Source organism: Podarcis muralis, chromosome 3 (genome assembly GCF_964188315.1).
Source record: "Podarcis muralis chromosome 3, rPodMur119.hap1.1, whole genome shotgun sequence".
Lineage (NCBI taxonomy): Eukaryota > Metazoa > Chordata > Lepidosauria > Squamata > Lacertidae > Podarcis > Podarcis muralis.
The window spans coordinates 49,511,398-49,528,182 of NC_135657.1; the positions used below are offsets into that span (position 1 = coordinate 49,511,398).

A 16,785-nucleotide genomic window follows, 5' to 3' on the forward strand; every position below is an offset into this window, starting at 1 on the left:
CCGCCTGAGGCAGCCGCCCCACTCTGCCTAATGGTAGGGTCAGACCTGAGAGCAAAAGACTTAACTCCTAACAAATCCTACTCAGCCTGAAAGGGGCCTCTAGAACAGTGTTTCCCAACCGGTGTTCCGCGGCACAGGAGTGTGCCGTGAGACATCGGCGGGTGTGCCGCGAGATGCCTGGAGGGAGGCGGGCGAGTCGGCGGCGAGAGGCGGGGCGGCGGCGGCGAGGAGAGGCCGCGCCTCCTGCTGCTGCCTGGCGCTCCTCCTCGCAGCCGGCAGCGCTGCCTGGGCGCCTCCGCGCGACTCTGCCTCGCTGGGTTTGGTCTCCCAGCAGAGACGGGTCACACGCGCCCCTCCCTCCCTCCCTCAGCCTGCGCGGAGGGAGAGCCAGAGAGAGGCATCGCTCCTGCGCGCCGGGAGAGGGAGCAGCCGGAGCGATGCCCCTTGAAATCTTCGCCCTGCCTTCTTCTGGAGCGACGGAGAGCCTCTTAAAACTCGTCCGTCCGCTTCTCTCCCTGCCAAGAGGCGTCCAGCAAGCCGGCTTTGCCAGCGGAGCCAGCCTTGGAACAGACCCATCCGTCAAGCGGGGATTGTGCGTCCTCCTGGACAGAGTGTAAGCAACCGGGTTTAATTTGGGTTACGCGGAACTCCAGCGCTCAGGGCGGGAGTTTAGGAAATCCAATCGGGTGGCGCCGCTCTTCCTTGGGACCCCATGGGGAAACACTGGGGACCTACTTCTAAGCAAACGGGTCTACACGTCTCTCTGCCCCCCCCCTTTAACCTTTAGCTTCAAAGCCAGAGCAAACCGAGGCTAAATCCGTATTTACATAGGATAGCTTTCGTGCGTCCCTCCCGGCGTGACGCTGCGCGCTGACGTCACGGGGCGGGGCTTTAATGGTGGTGTGCCGCGAGATTTTTTTTCAGTAAACAGGTGTGCCGTTGCCCAAAAAAGTTTGGGAAACACTGCTCTAGAACATCACATAATGATTGATGGTGACAAAAATAATGCGCCTCACATATAGTCTTTTCTATCAGAATGATAATTCTCTGGTAACTGTCTGCAGTGCTTTCTTTACCTTCTCCCGTTCTTGTTGTTTTCTAACCCAATGCTGTTCCTTATCCTGCAGTGACAAAGTAGCACGCCATTACTACTACTGCCATCTTCGGGAGCAAGTGTTGAGGTCCCGGTGCACTGACAAAGAAGAAGTCTACTTCCTGCTGGCTGCTTATGGCCTGCAGGTTGACGTGGGGGACTTCCAGGAGAACTTCCACCGGGGGAACTACTTTGAACCTCAGACTTACTTCCCACAGTGGGTAAGTCTTGCGTTATGAGAGGGAAGCAAAATCACTAAGGAGTTTCAAGTTGAACGAAACGTAAAGAAGCTTTTCTTTTTTAAGCTCTCCCCCCACCCACAAATTCCTCCTGTACCTGATTTTGCATGAAAGGCTTAGTGGGTTATCTGAATTCACCTCATTACTTACTCATGCTCTTTCTTAATATGTGGGGTTATATCCAGTGAAACATGAATGTAAAGATATTCATGCAAGGAGAATTCCTTACCCCCTACTTACCACTGCCGCCCCTGGGGGTTAGGAGACCCCCCAGGAAAAGTCTGGGATGTAAAGTGGGAGGGGGGAAATCAGGTAGAGGCATCTTGCATAAGCAGGAAACCCCATCTCATTGCAGTTTACCCATCCCAATAATCTTCAGAAAGCTACTGCCTTCAGAGAGGGGGCCACAGTGAGAATTTACCTGGCTCTGCATTAGGTACAACCCATCGTCCTGAGCACTGTGAATGAAAACCCCATTCAGTTGAGATCCATTAGAGGCTGCTGTTGGAGGGAGCAGTTTGCATCAACTCCCCTTGCAATCTGCAGCACTCAGGTTATCGCTGTTGTTCCAAGGGACCGCCCAATCCTCTGGAGCAGATTTTCAGACTGCAGGGGGAATCAATGAATATTGCTTTCCCTCCCCACCCTCCACAAGAAGAGCTGAAGTGAGTATGCATCAGAGAGGCAACTTTTAAGAGGTCAGGCAAGTTGAGACTCCACACACTGGCAAGCTCTCTGTTTGGCATAGAAAGTCCCAGCCAAAACTTGCATCACTCTTGGAATTGCCATTCTGTGAGGAGTATGGCATGGGTTGTTTTGTAGGTGGAAAAGGGTCTTGGATCTTTTCTTATCCCTGCAAGCGCTGAAACTTGTGACCTCGCAGCAACCAAGTCCAAACTGTAGCTCACACATGCAAGTAAACATGTTGATAGAATTGGCGGCCAGAGATGGAACCTGGCACCCAGTAGGATGTGTCTCTCCCTGTCCCCGGGGCACTGCAGTGAGATAATGTATGAAATGCTTCTGGTTCGGTTCCATGGCTCAGGATTGCTGCATCGTGCACGGTAGTGAGATAAGGATGTTGGCAAGAGCTGGCAGGCAGGCAGCCTTGTTTTTGGAGTCTGCTTATGAGACCCATGGCACCTGGCTGATGAGGCAGAGTGGAGTTAAGAAAGATCAGGCTTCGTGGCAGCAGGATAATTAAAGTCATGTGAAGTCTGACAAAGGGAGACCGTGGTACGGCGACCTAAGGGAGCCTCCCTGTAATTAAGGGAATAGAAGACATTCAGGCAAGAACATCCCCTTCGAGGGCTTACTGTTCCCTTGTAAAGACTGGGTTTAAGTGCCTCTTAAGTGTTGAGTGATATTCAGGAAAGGGAGAAATAAGATATACAACCTAAACTGCAATGAGCTCTTATTACACACAGTTTAGATGAAGCCTGGAAGGAATTTCTCCTGCTTGGGCAAGCGATCAGTCTTGCACACAGAATTTGCATGGTAAGAAGTCTCCCAGTGACTGTAGCAGGTATCAGCTCTGTCATCCACTACAGTCACTTGCTGCTTTTTCAAACCTCTCTCAACGCTGCCACCTGGTGGGGCCCCCTGTTCACCCCGCCTGTTGTTTTTTTCTTCTTCTAAGCAAGAGAAAGTCACTGTGTTTTTCCTATTGCTATACTGTTTTGATCTTCTCTGGTCACTTTGCTCAGAAGGGTTGCCTACTGCTTGCCTTGGAATGCTACTTGTGTACCAATAATAATAAATAACAACAACAACAACAACAACAACAACAGTGATTTTATTATTTATACCCCACCCATCTGGCTGGGTTTCCCCAGCCACTCTGGGTGGATTCCAGCACATATAAAAACATAATGAAATGTCAAACATAAAAAACTTCCAGGGCAGCCTTCAGATGTCTTCTAAAAGTTTTGCATGGAAGTGCAGTTTCTTATCTCACTGTATCACTGGGGAAGAAGGAGCTTCCCATCACAATTAAAGACACGGATACTCTGTCTTAATTTGGGCTATTAACTTCAGGTGCATAATGCAATATTGACCCAAAGAGATTGATTACCTGTGAAAATTATTTCTCTAGTGATTATTTCTCTAGTGATTTGGAATGATTAGCAGCACTTGGGTGGGGAAACAGAGGAATGACAATGTGTTCCTCTTTACCCTTTAGTAGGAAAATTTGCAACAGCTGAAATTCCCCTGTTCTGCATTGAATCTTGTAAACCTAGCTGAGAACCATACTTAAAAGGGCATAGTTAAACTATGGAACTTGCTCCCACAGAAGGCAGTGATGGCCACTAACTTAGAAAGCTTTAAAAGACAATTAGTCAAAATCATGGAGAACAAGACTATTAATATCTACCAGCCATGAAGGCCATGCTTTGCCTCCACGGTTGGAGGCAGTACTGCCTTTGAATACCAGTTGCTTGAAACCACAGGAGGGGAAAGTGCTTTTGTCCTTGGGTCTCGCTTGCAGGTTTCCATGGCCATTGAGGGAACAGGATGCTGAAGGAGATGGCCCTTTGGCCCGATCCACCGGCCTATTCTTATGTTCTTAGGTTACGAATACAATTGTCACAAGTATTAGTAGGGTTTCCCCTCTCTTTGTTGTTGCCTTGTAATTAAAGAGGAAGACACTGAGAAATTTCCTAGTACACACTTAGTGGCTTATAGCAGGATTCTTCTTTTTAAGAATATTTAAATGATGCACCATTCAAAGAGCTTCTGATGGGGGGGGAGGAGTACCCTCGCCTGAGTCTCACGAACCATGCTGTGGATCTCAGCCACCTTGTCTTGTAGACCTATTTAAGAGAGACTGAAGCTGCTGACGTTGTCTCTTTCCTTCCCCCATGGCAGATTATTGCAAGGCGAGGGAGTGACTATATCCTGAAGCACGCTCCAGAGATGCACCGGGAACAGCAAGGCCTGTCTACGAGGGAAGCCATTCTGAAGTATGTCAAGGAGTCCTGCTTGCTGGAAGATGTGCCTGTCCATTTCTACAGATTGCAGAAGGTGAAACTGGGCAGATTCTTGCTTCAAGCATTGAAATGCTGTGTTTGAAATGCAGGCACCCGTTTTGAGTTCTTTTCTCAAGCAAGCAAGCAAGCAAGCAAGCAAGCAAATGGAAATAATGGTTGGGAGGAAGGTGCTTGCCAGGTAGACCCCCTGCAGCTTCTTCCCATCCACCCTTCACACCAGAAGTCTGCCCTTTTCCTCCCACCTGATGCTCCACCACCTGGCACCTTCAGATCACTCTGGGTGGCCAGAACCGATCCGGGGATGTCTCCACCTGACTCAGACAAAGCCTGTATTCTCCCCACCATCAACCCTGACCCAGCTCACAATAGTATGCATAATATTACAGCAAAGGCCTCCACTTAAGTGCAAATGATTCTTCAAAACTTAGAGTCATTCCAGTAGGATTGCAGATACCAGACTGTAGCTCACTATGTTCAGGGGTTTCCATTGCCCTCTGTGGAATATGATGATCTGTGAGTGTACAAGGTCATTCCCTTTTTGTAGCAGACAATAGGAAAGCCCTGCTTGTCAGCATTGATATTTCTGGATGATAATAAAGAGAGAGGTGGTTTTGCTCCCCCTGACCTACAAATATATTTTGAAGCATCATGCTGATGCTGGTTAAAAGATTGGATTTTATTAAAGAACACCCACATATTAGATCTGGACGGGTATGAGTTAAAATTTGGATGGCGTGCATGCCTCTGGTATGGAAAGGCAAGGATATTTAAGAGTTTCTCAAACCATATAATCAGAAAAAACCTTATAGGGTTTGGGGAAAATATAAAAACCTATTAAAAAGAAAAAAAGAAACCTATTAAAAAGAAAAACACTGATGTGGTTATCACCAACAGAGGCTGTGGCAAGAAAAAAAATTAACACAGAGACAAACTGGAGTAAATATAGAATCCTCCTAAACCTTGTTGAGAAGGAATACAAACAGAGTATGAAGAGATAAAAGACCAAATGACAGATTGGTTAAGCTACTACCAGTTAAGGGCAACATTTAAGTTGGACAAAAAATACAGTTTTGCTGAAAAGAGCTCACAGTTTGAAGAGATATTAAGATCCAAGCTCAAAATATTATCAAAAATGTATAATTTAATACTTGAGTGGGAGATAATGGAGGAGATAGTAAAATCTGCAATGATGAGTTGGGCTAGGGGCCTTGGACATAATATTGATTTTATACTATGGGAACAACTGTGGAAAGTAAATATAAGATTTACAGCATGCTATATGTTAAGAGAAGACTTCCTGAAGATGCAGCATAGGCGGTATCTGACACCCAACAGATTAGCAAAAATGTCAAAATCAATAAAGGGTAACTGTTGGAAGTGTAAAACAACAGGAAGAACCACATGTGGTGGTCATGTAGCATAATTTAAAATTATTGGGAAATGATTTATACTGAACTTTAAAAAGTGTTTTAAAATCTTTTGCTGAAAACCCAGAAGCACTGTTGCTGGGGTTAATAACAACAGTAGTTTTCAATAAAGAGAAAAAAATGTTTCTATATGCTGCAACGGCCTCCCATGTATTATTAGTGCAAAAATGGAAAATAGAAAAGGGTCAACCAAAGAAGACTGGCATATTAAACTGTTAGAATATGCAGAGTTAGCAGGGATGACCACTAGAATAATAAATCAAAATGATGAAAGATCTAAAGAGGACTGGATACTATTTATAGATTATATGGAAAAGTATTATACGCAAACAAATTTGCCTAGCAGGATGGTAACATTTTCAGCAGAATAAGAATTAAAATATATAAAAGTGGTTGTGATAGATAGTGTGAACTTAGAAAACATGAGGAAAAGAGGGGTTAAAAGGAACCATGATAGTAAGTCAAGGAATGTTTTGTGATTTTTGGTCGATTCTTTGAAATCTTTGAAAGGAAAGCTTTTTCTTTGTTGCATCGTTTTGGTTCATGCTTTGTTGATGTGGAAGGTTATCAGAAAAGCAAATAAATGAAAATATAAAAAGGAAAGCCCTGCTTGTGCCTACCACTTATAAGACTTACCCACTCCTGCAATTTCTTCCAGTCTAAGCTGTTTGCTGATTGAGACTGCGCAAGTACAAGCTGGAAGGGTTATATGGGGCAAGATCTGACACGCTTTGTGCCTAGGGATGCCAAAGATCTGAAATAGTCACTTTAATACTTGAATTCCCGTCTGACCTGAAATACTGGTGTGTGAGTGTGTGTGTGTGTGGTTTTTTTTCCCCCATATGCTGATAGGAATTTATTTTTCGTTTCCACTTTATATTATTATGATTATATCAGCATCCATTTCTGTGTAGTAGGGCAAGTGTGCCTAACCAGGGGCCCTTCCAGAAAGAGAAGTCTGGAACTGGATTTGTACTCTTGCTCATAGGTGTGAAGGCCCAGGGAAAAACCAGAAAAATTGGACAGAGAAAAAGCAGGAGGGAAAACATTTTCATTTCCCCCTGGAGCAGGGGGGTGGTTCTGGGCCTTCAAATCCCTACACTTGGACATGGTTTGGCTTAGTGTGACCTGCAAATAGATCATAGGGTGTTTCAGTGGTCTGCCTAAAGGCATGCATGAGGGTGGCAAGATCCATCTCATGCAAGAAACGGGTGTAGTTTATACAAGTGATCCTGGTCACAGCTTGTATATGTGCAGCGTCAGTTTCAGGAGAAGTCCAGGCTACAGTCCTGTTCTGGTAGCCTCCTAGCCTCCTTGAATATCACCAAAGCAAAGTCTGTCTTTTCACCTTGCACCTTTGTGTCTTCCCAGGACAAGAAGGAGGATCGCCCAACCATCATTTTGGGCCTGACTCTTAAAGGGATGCACATCTATCAGGTAAGAAGTTGAAAGATTTTAAATCTGGCATTAACACCTCGCTCTCTTTCTCTCTCACACACACAGTTCCTCTGCCAGCACTTCCAACTTCTTCCTGTGTCCTAGACTTTACAAGTCTGATTCTTGTTCCTGTGCATCTCACAATGTCGTTTTCTTTTCCTTTTTTCGCCATTTGTTTGCATTGTTGTAGGAGGTGAACCATGTTCGCCAGCTGCTCTATGACTTCCCCTGGTCACACATTGGGAAACTAGCATTTCTGGTGAGTGTTGCAGAACGTGACAGTGTTAATTTGGATACTTGCAGTTTGAAGTGCATGATTTCTTAAAGGCTCAGGGCTGGCAAATGCATAACAGGGTTTGGGCTTTTTTATATAAAGAGATAATAAAACGTGCAGTCCTATTTACCAAGAGCACTTTCCTTTCCCCCTCTCTGTAATTTAGGGGAAGAAGTTTGTAATCCAGCCTGATGGTTTGCCTTCAGCCCGGAAGCTAGTTTACTACACAGGGTGCCCTTTCCGGTCTCGGCATTTGCTGCAGCTGCTCAGCAACAGCCACCGTGTGTTTCTTAACATCCAACCCATCCTTAAGCAGATCCAGATGCTGGAAGATGCAGAAGGTAAGTGAGGGTGAGGGTTTGCATTGACAAGGGCCAAGGCCTCTGGCAAACACAGGGCAGATGCAAAGACATTGGTTTTCACAAAAGCTTAAAGATATTTGCAAGGTCAGAAAGTTGTGTCAAGTTCAAAAGGTGTGAGGCAGGCAGGGCCAACATCAGTGGCTGCCATAACCGGACACCTTCCAAGGCCCACACTTTGCATGAGGTCCAGCACTGAAGGCCTCTTGGTTGCTGCCACTCACCAGCACCACGGGGCTGATTGCCAACTCTTTGGCCCAGAGGTGATGTATGGGCAGATGAGAGTTAAGGAGGAGGAACGGCTGGCAACTGTTTGCTGACTGGTGGCCTGCTTGCTCAAGACAGAGACAGCTGTGGTGGGGAAGAAGAGGTCATGTATGTGGTCTATAGGGTTCACAAAAACCTGGCACTGATGTCATGCCATCCTTCGAAGGCATGGCTTGTTCACTACAATCCACCGTGCAAGGACAACCTGGCTCCAGTCTCCCTTGCATTCTAACCTCAGTTGTTACAGAAGAACTTAACCCACTATTTTTGAAGGCACCTAGGACCCTTCCAATTCCTTAAACATGACAATTAAAAAAAAAATTTAGCTAGTTTGTATCATTCCAAATTTCAGCAAGATTTTTAAAAGTCATAAAACATATGATTTCAGAATTCAAAAACAAATATTAAAAATCCTCTTAACCACCAATGAGGTGTGTCAATTAAAAATGGAAAATGGACAGAGTTGGAGGTTTGAAAGTTTTATTATAATCAGGCCACATGGAAATGTAATGAATGGGTGGATTTATGAATGAGAAACCACTATAGCCATTTTGTCTCCATGGCCCTTCTTCCTTTTGCTTCACTTCTGGGTAAGACTGATGGTTGCTGGATAGATTGTGCGGGCCACTCCCAAGAGCACTTGCTCCATGCAGAGACTCTGGTGGTGGTGAGCCTTCCACCACATGTGCTAGTCTGACCAGTGAAGTGCTTCCTTCCAGCATAATAATTATTAAATATATGTATCGCTATTTGTATGCAGTGTTGTCATGTGATCAGGCCAGCACTGGTGGCAAGAGATTTAAGTTTCTCTTTTTCCAAACTTTCCTTTCCACCCTACTCACTTGTTGCAGAGAAGAAACGATATCGGGAATCCTACATCAGTGACACGTTGGAGATGGACCTTGACCCATCCGACAAGCATTCGCACGGCAGTGGAAGCAGCAGAGGAAGTGAGAAGAACAACCGTCTGTCTCGACAGTCGACCGACAGCCATGGCAGCTCTCACACGTCGGGCATTGAGGCCGACTCAAGGCATCGGATTTCAGTGGAGATGTCGGTGGATGAGCCCTTTGGGATGGATCGGGTTCATCGGAAGGAGAAGTCCTGCAGCTCAAACATCAGCTATGGAAGCTCTGGCATTGATAGCGGTGGCAAAGAGAGAGCTGAAGAGGACTCTCAGGATGATGGTAAGGCTGGAAGGAATGGCCAGCAGGTATTTCTTTGCTGTGGGAACAAAAAAAATAATAATACATTTTTATTGGGGTTTTTAACATATCATTTCCAACAATCATTTAACATAACTTCTTATCTTATACAATATTTTAGACTTCTGTCAACCACTTCTGAAGATTTTCCGTTCTTTATCACTTGTTCTTCATTTAATTCCTCTATTACTTTTAATTATCCTTAACCAATAATTCTCATCATAGTCTTTCTTGCAATATTTCAAATTGTCTTCCTTACAGAACTTCTTGCAGTCCTACTAGCGTAATCTGTTTATTACAATTGCTTTTCAAATAGTTCAAATATTTACTCCAGTCTTCTAAGAATCTCTGATCCCACAGATTTTGAATCCTTCCTGTTAATTTGTCTAATTATGCATAGTCCATTGATTTCATTTGCCATTCTTCTTTCATCGGTAATTCTTTTTGCTTCCATTTTTGGAATATTCTTGCTGCCATCATTGCATATAAAAAAAAACTTACAGTCCTGTCTATTAATATCATCTCCTACAATGCTAAGTAAAAATGTTTCTGGTTTTTTTAATAAACATATATTTCAACATCTTTTTCATCTCATTATATATCATTTTCCAGAAGTTTTTCACTTTTTTAGATTCCCACCACATATGATAAAAAGTTCCTCCCTTTTCTTTACATTTCCAACATTTATTATTTCTTTTATACATTTTAGCTGATTTCACAGGGGTAATATACCACCTATACATCATTTTCATCACATTTTCTTTCAAAGCATTGCATGCTGTAAATTTCAGTGGGAACAAAATTAAGAGCAGTGGTGGGTAGGATGAATGGGTGAGCAGGGGACTTTAGAGAAAGATATATCACTGTGCCACCTTCTCTTTCGTAATTTTCAGAAGTTGAATTGGCAGTGGATGAGTCGGAAGAGGTGCCTGTGGATGAGCCTCAGTTAGAGGACGTCATACATGGAAAACCTGTAGATTCGCTTGCAAAAGATGGTGTTTGCTGCCAGGGTGAGCTGGTATTTGCGCAACTCTTTGAACTTTGTCAGTGTTGCATCCTGTTTCACGGTGTTTCAAGTTTCTGACTTGCATAAAATATTCCAGTGTGACATTTCTTTCACTAAATTTGAAGAAATCTGTGGAGTGAAGGGGTGTGTGGAACATGGGAAAGTATTTCAGGGTATCATCATTTAAAAAGGTCGTAGGGGCACAAAAATGTGGAGACTGAAAGCCACAAAGAATTGTGAAATAAGCAGAGTTCCTTCAAGCGCTGGAATTCCCAATTTCCTGTGTGAAGTTTAGCTAAATATACATGTCCCCACAATGACTTTTTTCGTAACAATGAGCTAGGAACTTGCTTGAACCAAGCATCTCGAAGTGAGAACCTACTGTCATAAATAGAATTGTAATTCTTAAACTTGCATCTTGTTGCTCTCTCCCCAGCCTGCTTAAGAAAATAATTTGAATAATCTATTAACATCTGCTGGTACAAAAGGTGGACATGGCTAGGACTGGGTGCAGTAACTGGTGCATTTAACACTCTATTGCCTGGTGTTCTATACAGAATCTTAATATAAGCCAGGAGTAAGGAATATTTTGAGGAAGAGAGAACTAGCAGATACCCACTATTAATGCCTTTCAAATTCAAGGAATTTGCAACCTGAGCATTCTCCTTCTGATGCTTCTGCCACATCACATTTCTCAATATACGGAGCCAGCTCGGACAGGCCTTTCATTCACTTACAGACCCCCTTTGCCACTAGCCACGCTTAAACCAGGAAATCTTTAGTCAATCATAATTTATGGTTTTATGCTATAGAAAGTGATGGCAACCAGGAACAAGCCAGGGCATTAAACCCACTTCAAACCATGGTTTGATATCCTGGCTTTTTCAGAAACTGGCAGCCGTATTTTCCCAATTCAGATGAAATGGAAAACTATGGCTAATTAAAGCCTTCCTGGTTTAATTGCAGCTCATATCCAAGGAAGGAGCAAAGAGGCATGGCATGTGTGGGCAAAATACTTGTGCATATATCATGGCTTAATAAGCTGAGACATGACCACGTGAACATGACCAGTATCTCTACAAGCTTTGATCCACATTTTTGTTTTCAGTTTGAATCTTATCATTTTGATTTTGTCTCTCTCTCTCTCTCCCCACCCCCACAACAGACACAAATCCGAACCATCTTTCAGTAGTGCAAGTCACGTTAATCAAGGTCAGAGGCCAGAGTGAGGAATCGCTTCGCCAGGTAAGATGTTGGCTGGTGTGGGAAGGGTGTAGCTCTGTGGCAAAGCAGCTGCAAGGTTCCAGGTTCAACTTGCTGCATCTCCTGGTAGGAGACGGACAGCCGCTGTCCATCAATATAAGCAGTAATGAGCTGGATGAATCAATGAGGTAGATAGTATGAGGCAGGTTGCTATGTTGCTATGAGCCATACCAAACTCTTGTCTCATTTACTCTCTGTAATAAGAAATTTGGCAAATATCATATGCCACATTAGGATGAGTTCTGGGTTTAAACTCCCAGGACATTTTCTTTTGAAGCATCTATTTCTAAGCCTAAAAGATAGCATCAATCACTTGGGAAACTGGATCCAACTCAAAATAAAGAATGCACAGGGTTGGGTTTAACTCGTGGATTTTGTTTCTAGTGGTGTAATCAGATGCTGTTTCTTAAGCAATCACGTTCTGGTCTGTAAAGAATACTTCTATCTTTACATTTTAATGTTAATGTTTCTGTGTTCCAAATGTGGTTGCCATCATCAGGAAAGGGGGGAAAGACCCCTTGACTGTAGACTTCAGCATTGTGGGACCACTGTTTATTCTTGGTCTGTGGTTAGTGCACAAATTGCTCCGCTAAGAATGTATCTAACGTTTCGTTCGCCAGCACAGCATAACAGCAAAGATCTGAAAGTAAAATCAGACTCACTCTGTCAACAGCACCAAAGGAAGCCTAGCTTGAATTAATTCAGTAGACTTCGCCATAATCCAGGGTGCTCAACAGGATGGTTTATACGTCTAAAACTGAGAGCCTGCAGGGCTGATTCTGATTAACTAGTGGGCACAACCCAGCCGGAGTTATGCACTTTTAAGTCTCTCTTATTTCAGTAGGAGAGTTAAGCATGTGATTAAGGGCTGCAGACTAAAAGCATTTACTTGGAAATATAACCCACTGAATTCAGAGTATAGGATGAGGCTGGTATACGTTGCAAGCTGTGTCCTAAAAGTGCCCATGAAAATTCACCAACATTTTAGTGCAAATTTCTCTAGCAAACATGCTGCATTTTGTATGCTGTTTTCACTAATACATTAGATTTATGCACATTCCCCGTGAATATATACCTTTTTTGTAAACATTGCAAAATTCAGACAAGTATGAATTTTGGAGGATGCTTGTGCTTTGGTTCTCCTATTGTTTCAGAAAGTGTGAATTTGATAGATTTGCCTTTAAAGGCAAACAGAATGGAAACTCTTCCCCATCCCTTTTCTTGACTATTGGTTGTGTTGGCAGGGTTAGAGTGCCAACAACATTTGGAGAGCTACAGGTTCTCTACACAGGTTCCAGACTGGTAGTGATGCTAGTCTGTGGTAGTAGAAACAAAGAAATGTCTGGTGACACCTGTAAAGACTATGAAAATTATTGTGGCACAGAGCCCTCAGTTAAACGCATGAAGCGTTGTATCTATAATAGATACGCACACTCACACGTGTCCCTACAGAAGGGAGGCAGAAAGACCAGCTATAAAAAATGAAAGACTTCCCTACCCTGTTCCTGTGCAGATTTTTTAGGATAATTCCAGAAAATTCTTTAAATATCTGCATAAACCATTGGAAATCAAATAAAAGTTACACGGTGGTCCAAGGGCTGCTTTAAAAAAATGTTCAGGGAAGCACATTGCTTCCTGTATAATTGAATATACATTGTGCTGATGGTAGCAGTCATCCTTTTTTCATACCATGCCCCTTCATACATACCATTTTAGGTACGTAATTTTATCCACTTCTGTCAAAAAGGAGGGAAAGTTACCGCTGTTCTTTGATTTTTCTGAGAGGGCGAGGGAGAAATGAAGTGGTGAGGGAGAGAAATGAAGCTGGCTTGGGCAGCCTAAAATGGGCTGTTTCCCAAAGCACTAAATCGGAGTATGCACACCCATATCATACACATAACATTCAGGAAATTTCCAAAAATTGGTTAACAGGGATTCTATTGTGTGCTTATGTCGAAAAACATAAGCACAACTCCTAGCCTTAATAGCTAAAGGGAACTTCTATACTCAGAGGCTTCCTATTCTGAATACCAGATATCACCCACTTTCCCCTCTTGTGGGGCAGCATAAATGCCCCCCAAACCATTTCTCCTCACATCTTGAGAGGTAGGTTATAATGAAAGAGAATGAGTGGCCAAAGGTCAACCTGTGAGTTTCAGAGCTGAGTGGGGGTTTGAACCCATATCTCCTCAGCCATCCTAGTCCAACAGTCTATAATCAAAACACCACAATGGCTCCTTGCTCCTCTGGCTGACCACTGAAAATAACAGAGTGCTGGATAAGAGGGATCTTTCGTCTGACCCAGGAAGGCACTTCCTATTGCCTTTCTATTTCAGTACATCCTCAGGGATAAGAACTTGTCAGAAATTGAAGTTCTTCATAAGTTTTGGAGTTCTTCCTCCTATACCACTTCCATGTGGCTTATTTTTTCCCCTTCCTTCCTTCCTTCCTTCCTTCCTTCCTTCCTTCCTATGGCCTCTCATGCAATAAAGTCCATCCCATGAAACTTTAATTTTCAGTAGATCTCCACAAGGACATGGTAACCTCGACAAATGCTGACATTGAAAGACCAATCAAAATATAGTGATTCTAAAAGGAAGACAAATTAATCTTCTGCTTACCATGATCAAACCTTTTAACTATAAGAAGCAACACCCCTCTTGGCTCTCCCCTCCTTTTTCCAACCTAGACAAGCACCATTGTTTCATCCAAACTCTTCCCTTCCAACACTCAGTTCATTGTACATGCCAGGGGGACACTGTGTTCTGAAGCTCAGAATCTAGGCGTTAATAGTTGAATGACTTCACAATTCCATAATGCTTCACAGCTTCTTCATTAAGACAATTTTCCTTAAAGAGAATGAGAGGAATGTTAACAATTTGAGACGAGATGGGAGCTTGCACGCATGCAATCTTTTTCTTTTGTCTTGCTTGTTTGTTTTAAAGTTGTTTGCTTTAATATATGCTTGTCTTAAACTGGCAGCTTGCACAGCCCAAAGCTATGAAGTGCCCGGACCAGCACAGCCATAGTCTAGATGACATCCGCCTTCACAAGTGTCTTCATCCTCCACTAAGTGCCACATTATCTTCAGATACCTCACACAGCTATACGTTTGGTTGCACCTTAGAGGATAAGCTGGCCAGCTATGGATGTGTTTATTCAACAGCCGACTGCAAAACCAAGTCTGCCCTCTATGGGAAGAGGTCCATGAACTGCCTGTCTCTGGATCTCTTGGGGGAAGATCAGCTCCCAGAGGAATTTGTGGTGTAGACACACACGAGAAGCTTTCGGACCATCTTGCCAAAGGTCACCTACAAAAAAAGAAAAAAAAGAAAAGGAGTGACTTCTGTTCTGATGGGAAATGGATACTGATTTTACCTCATCGTGTGGGATCCTTTCCTTATTGTTGCCCTCTCTGGTTTGTCATTGTTGTTTGATCCAGCAGATCTGATCAAACTGTATAGCATTAAAGCATAGCATTTAAAATGCTATGATTCCAGACTGGATAACTGAGGAACGCTTCAGGATAATTGTTCAGGAACAATTTTCTTACTGAAAACAAAAAATGAAGACCAGCAGTGGGCAAAAAACTGAACGTATTCTCAGGACCCGGAAATATTTGCCTCCTGTTTTCCAAACTCTGGTCCAATTTTCACCACTTTTTCTTCACACTGCTTCAGTATGTGTAATCCTTAGGGATGTTGTTTTCCTAAAATGTGTCTCCATCAACTGTCTGCCATACTCAAGCCTCTGCTGCCATTTGGCATCATAAGGAGCAGAATCTTGTCTTCTGTTAAATGCAGTTTTCCTCTCCCATGCCACTTGTCAAGTAGCAGTATTGGAAAGAGTCAGATATCATATCTGAAACATATCTGTGACACATGCCCCTCCAACTGTTTCTTGAAGAAAGAGAGGGGCAGCCCCAGAGGAGAGGCAGAATCTCAAAGCACTACCTCAAAATGTAAATTTGCCCAACACGTTTTGATTAAAAAACCCTCTTATGCCTTTATCTAGTAAAGGACCATAGCAGCTTTGCTAGATCAAGGTGAATGCTCTTTGCCCAAACATGTATATTTACTCACATCTATCAGACATATTTATATCACCAATAAATCTTTTGGAGGGTGTAATGTCACTTCCAGGCTATGCCTTTCCTTATTTCTTTTGCAACCATTTCTTGAAAACTGCCTGGTTAGCCCACTGTGCATCATTCTTGGGGACATGTAGCATTGGTACAGTATTGCTCACAGAGTGCTGAATTGTGCCACAAAACAACAGTGTGAAAAACGGAGGCAAGATGTCACACAATTTGTGGAAATGGCATAGAGGTCATTGATCAGTAAGTTCTGTAGGGACAGGAATTTCCCAGAATTGTACAGGCATGGTTGAAGTTCCCATGCAGGTCCATGTTCATATGCAGGTCACAGACAATGAGACATAGGTCAGCTTAAACTTTGGATGGTTTTGTATGAAAGGAAAGAAATAGTTGGCCCATTTGATGGAGTGCCAATATGTGCTGGGTAATGAAGACCTCCTCGGGGGGGGGGGGGTGTACAATTTTGCATGGTGTGGAAACAGAGTGTGAGACGTTCTTCTCCCTGTCTCAGTAATGAGAACGCAGCCCATTCCAATGAAGCTGGATGTTGGGAAATTTAGAGAAGACCCAAGGAGGCACACACAGTTGTTTTCAACTAGGGCTGGCCATCAACTTGCATGGCTTTAAAGGGGGATGAGGCAGCTACTTGTCATGATGGCTATGTACCTACCTCCCCTGTTGGAGGCACTATCCCTCTGACTCCTGGTTTCTGGGAATCACAAGTGGGAAGAGCTCTGCTGCACTTAACCTCATTGCAGCCTTCCCACAGGCATCTGAGAGAACTGACTGCTGGACTAGATGGCAGGACTTTTCTTACATTCTCGTGCTGAATATTTAGGCTCACTTTTGCCTGCTTCAGGGTAGCATTACATTCTGTCTAATGTAAGAATCAGGGGATTAAGACAATTAAGACAATGTGCATTAACCTAATTGTTTGGCAAGAGCACATTGGATTTCCCCACCCCATTTCTGTGGAATGGCTCTTTCTGGACCAGCTGTTGTCAGCAAAGGAAACTAAAGGTTAAAAAAAAAAAGTTTTCCACAAAATTATAGGGCTAGAAAGGCTAGTGAGATCCCAATTTGGTGCTGTTGATCCTTTTGCACACATGTAACGATCAGGAATAGGGAG

At 43.4% G+C, this 16,785-nt stretch overlaps 1 protein-coding gene across 2 annotated transcripts in view; it reads left to right on the top strand.

Annotated features, from left to right (window-relative positions):
- The window catches only part of FRMD1 (FERM domain containing 1), a 55,163-nt gene extending 39,468 nt beyond the window's left edge, over nucleotides 1–15,695 (top strand). Inside the window, exons 6-14 of one of the 2 annotated variants that reach the window (XM_028723923.2) lie at nucleotides 1,128–1,314; nucleotides 4,201–4,356; nucleotides 7,121–7,186; nucleotides 7,377–7,445; nucleotides 7,627–7,801; nucleotides 8,938–9,273; nucleotides 10,185–10,305; nucleotides 11,463–11,542; nucleotides 14,543–14,680. In XM_028723923.2, coding sequence (XP_028579756.2) covers nucleotides 1,128–1,314; nucleotides 4,201–4,356; nucleotides 7,121–7,186; nucleotides 7,377–7,445; nucleotides 7,627–7,801; nucleotides 8,938–9,273; nucleotides 10,185–10,305; nucleotides 11,463–11,526 — 1,174 coding nt within the window. In that variant the 3' untranslated portion in view covers nucleotides 11,527–11,542; nucleotides 14,543–14,680. Of the gene's footprint in view, nucleotides 1–1,127; nucleotides 1,315–4,200; nucleotides 4,357–7,120; nucleotides 7,187–7,376; nucleotides 7,446–7,626; nucleotides 7,802–8,937; nucleotides 9,274–10,184; nucleotides 10,306–11,462; nucleotides 11,543–14,542 lie in introns of both variants that reach the window. The other variant, XM_028723922.2, reaches the window with a different exon arrangement.
- Nucleotides 15,696–16,785: the final 1,090 nt, after the last annotated feature.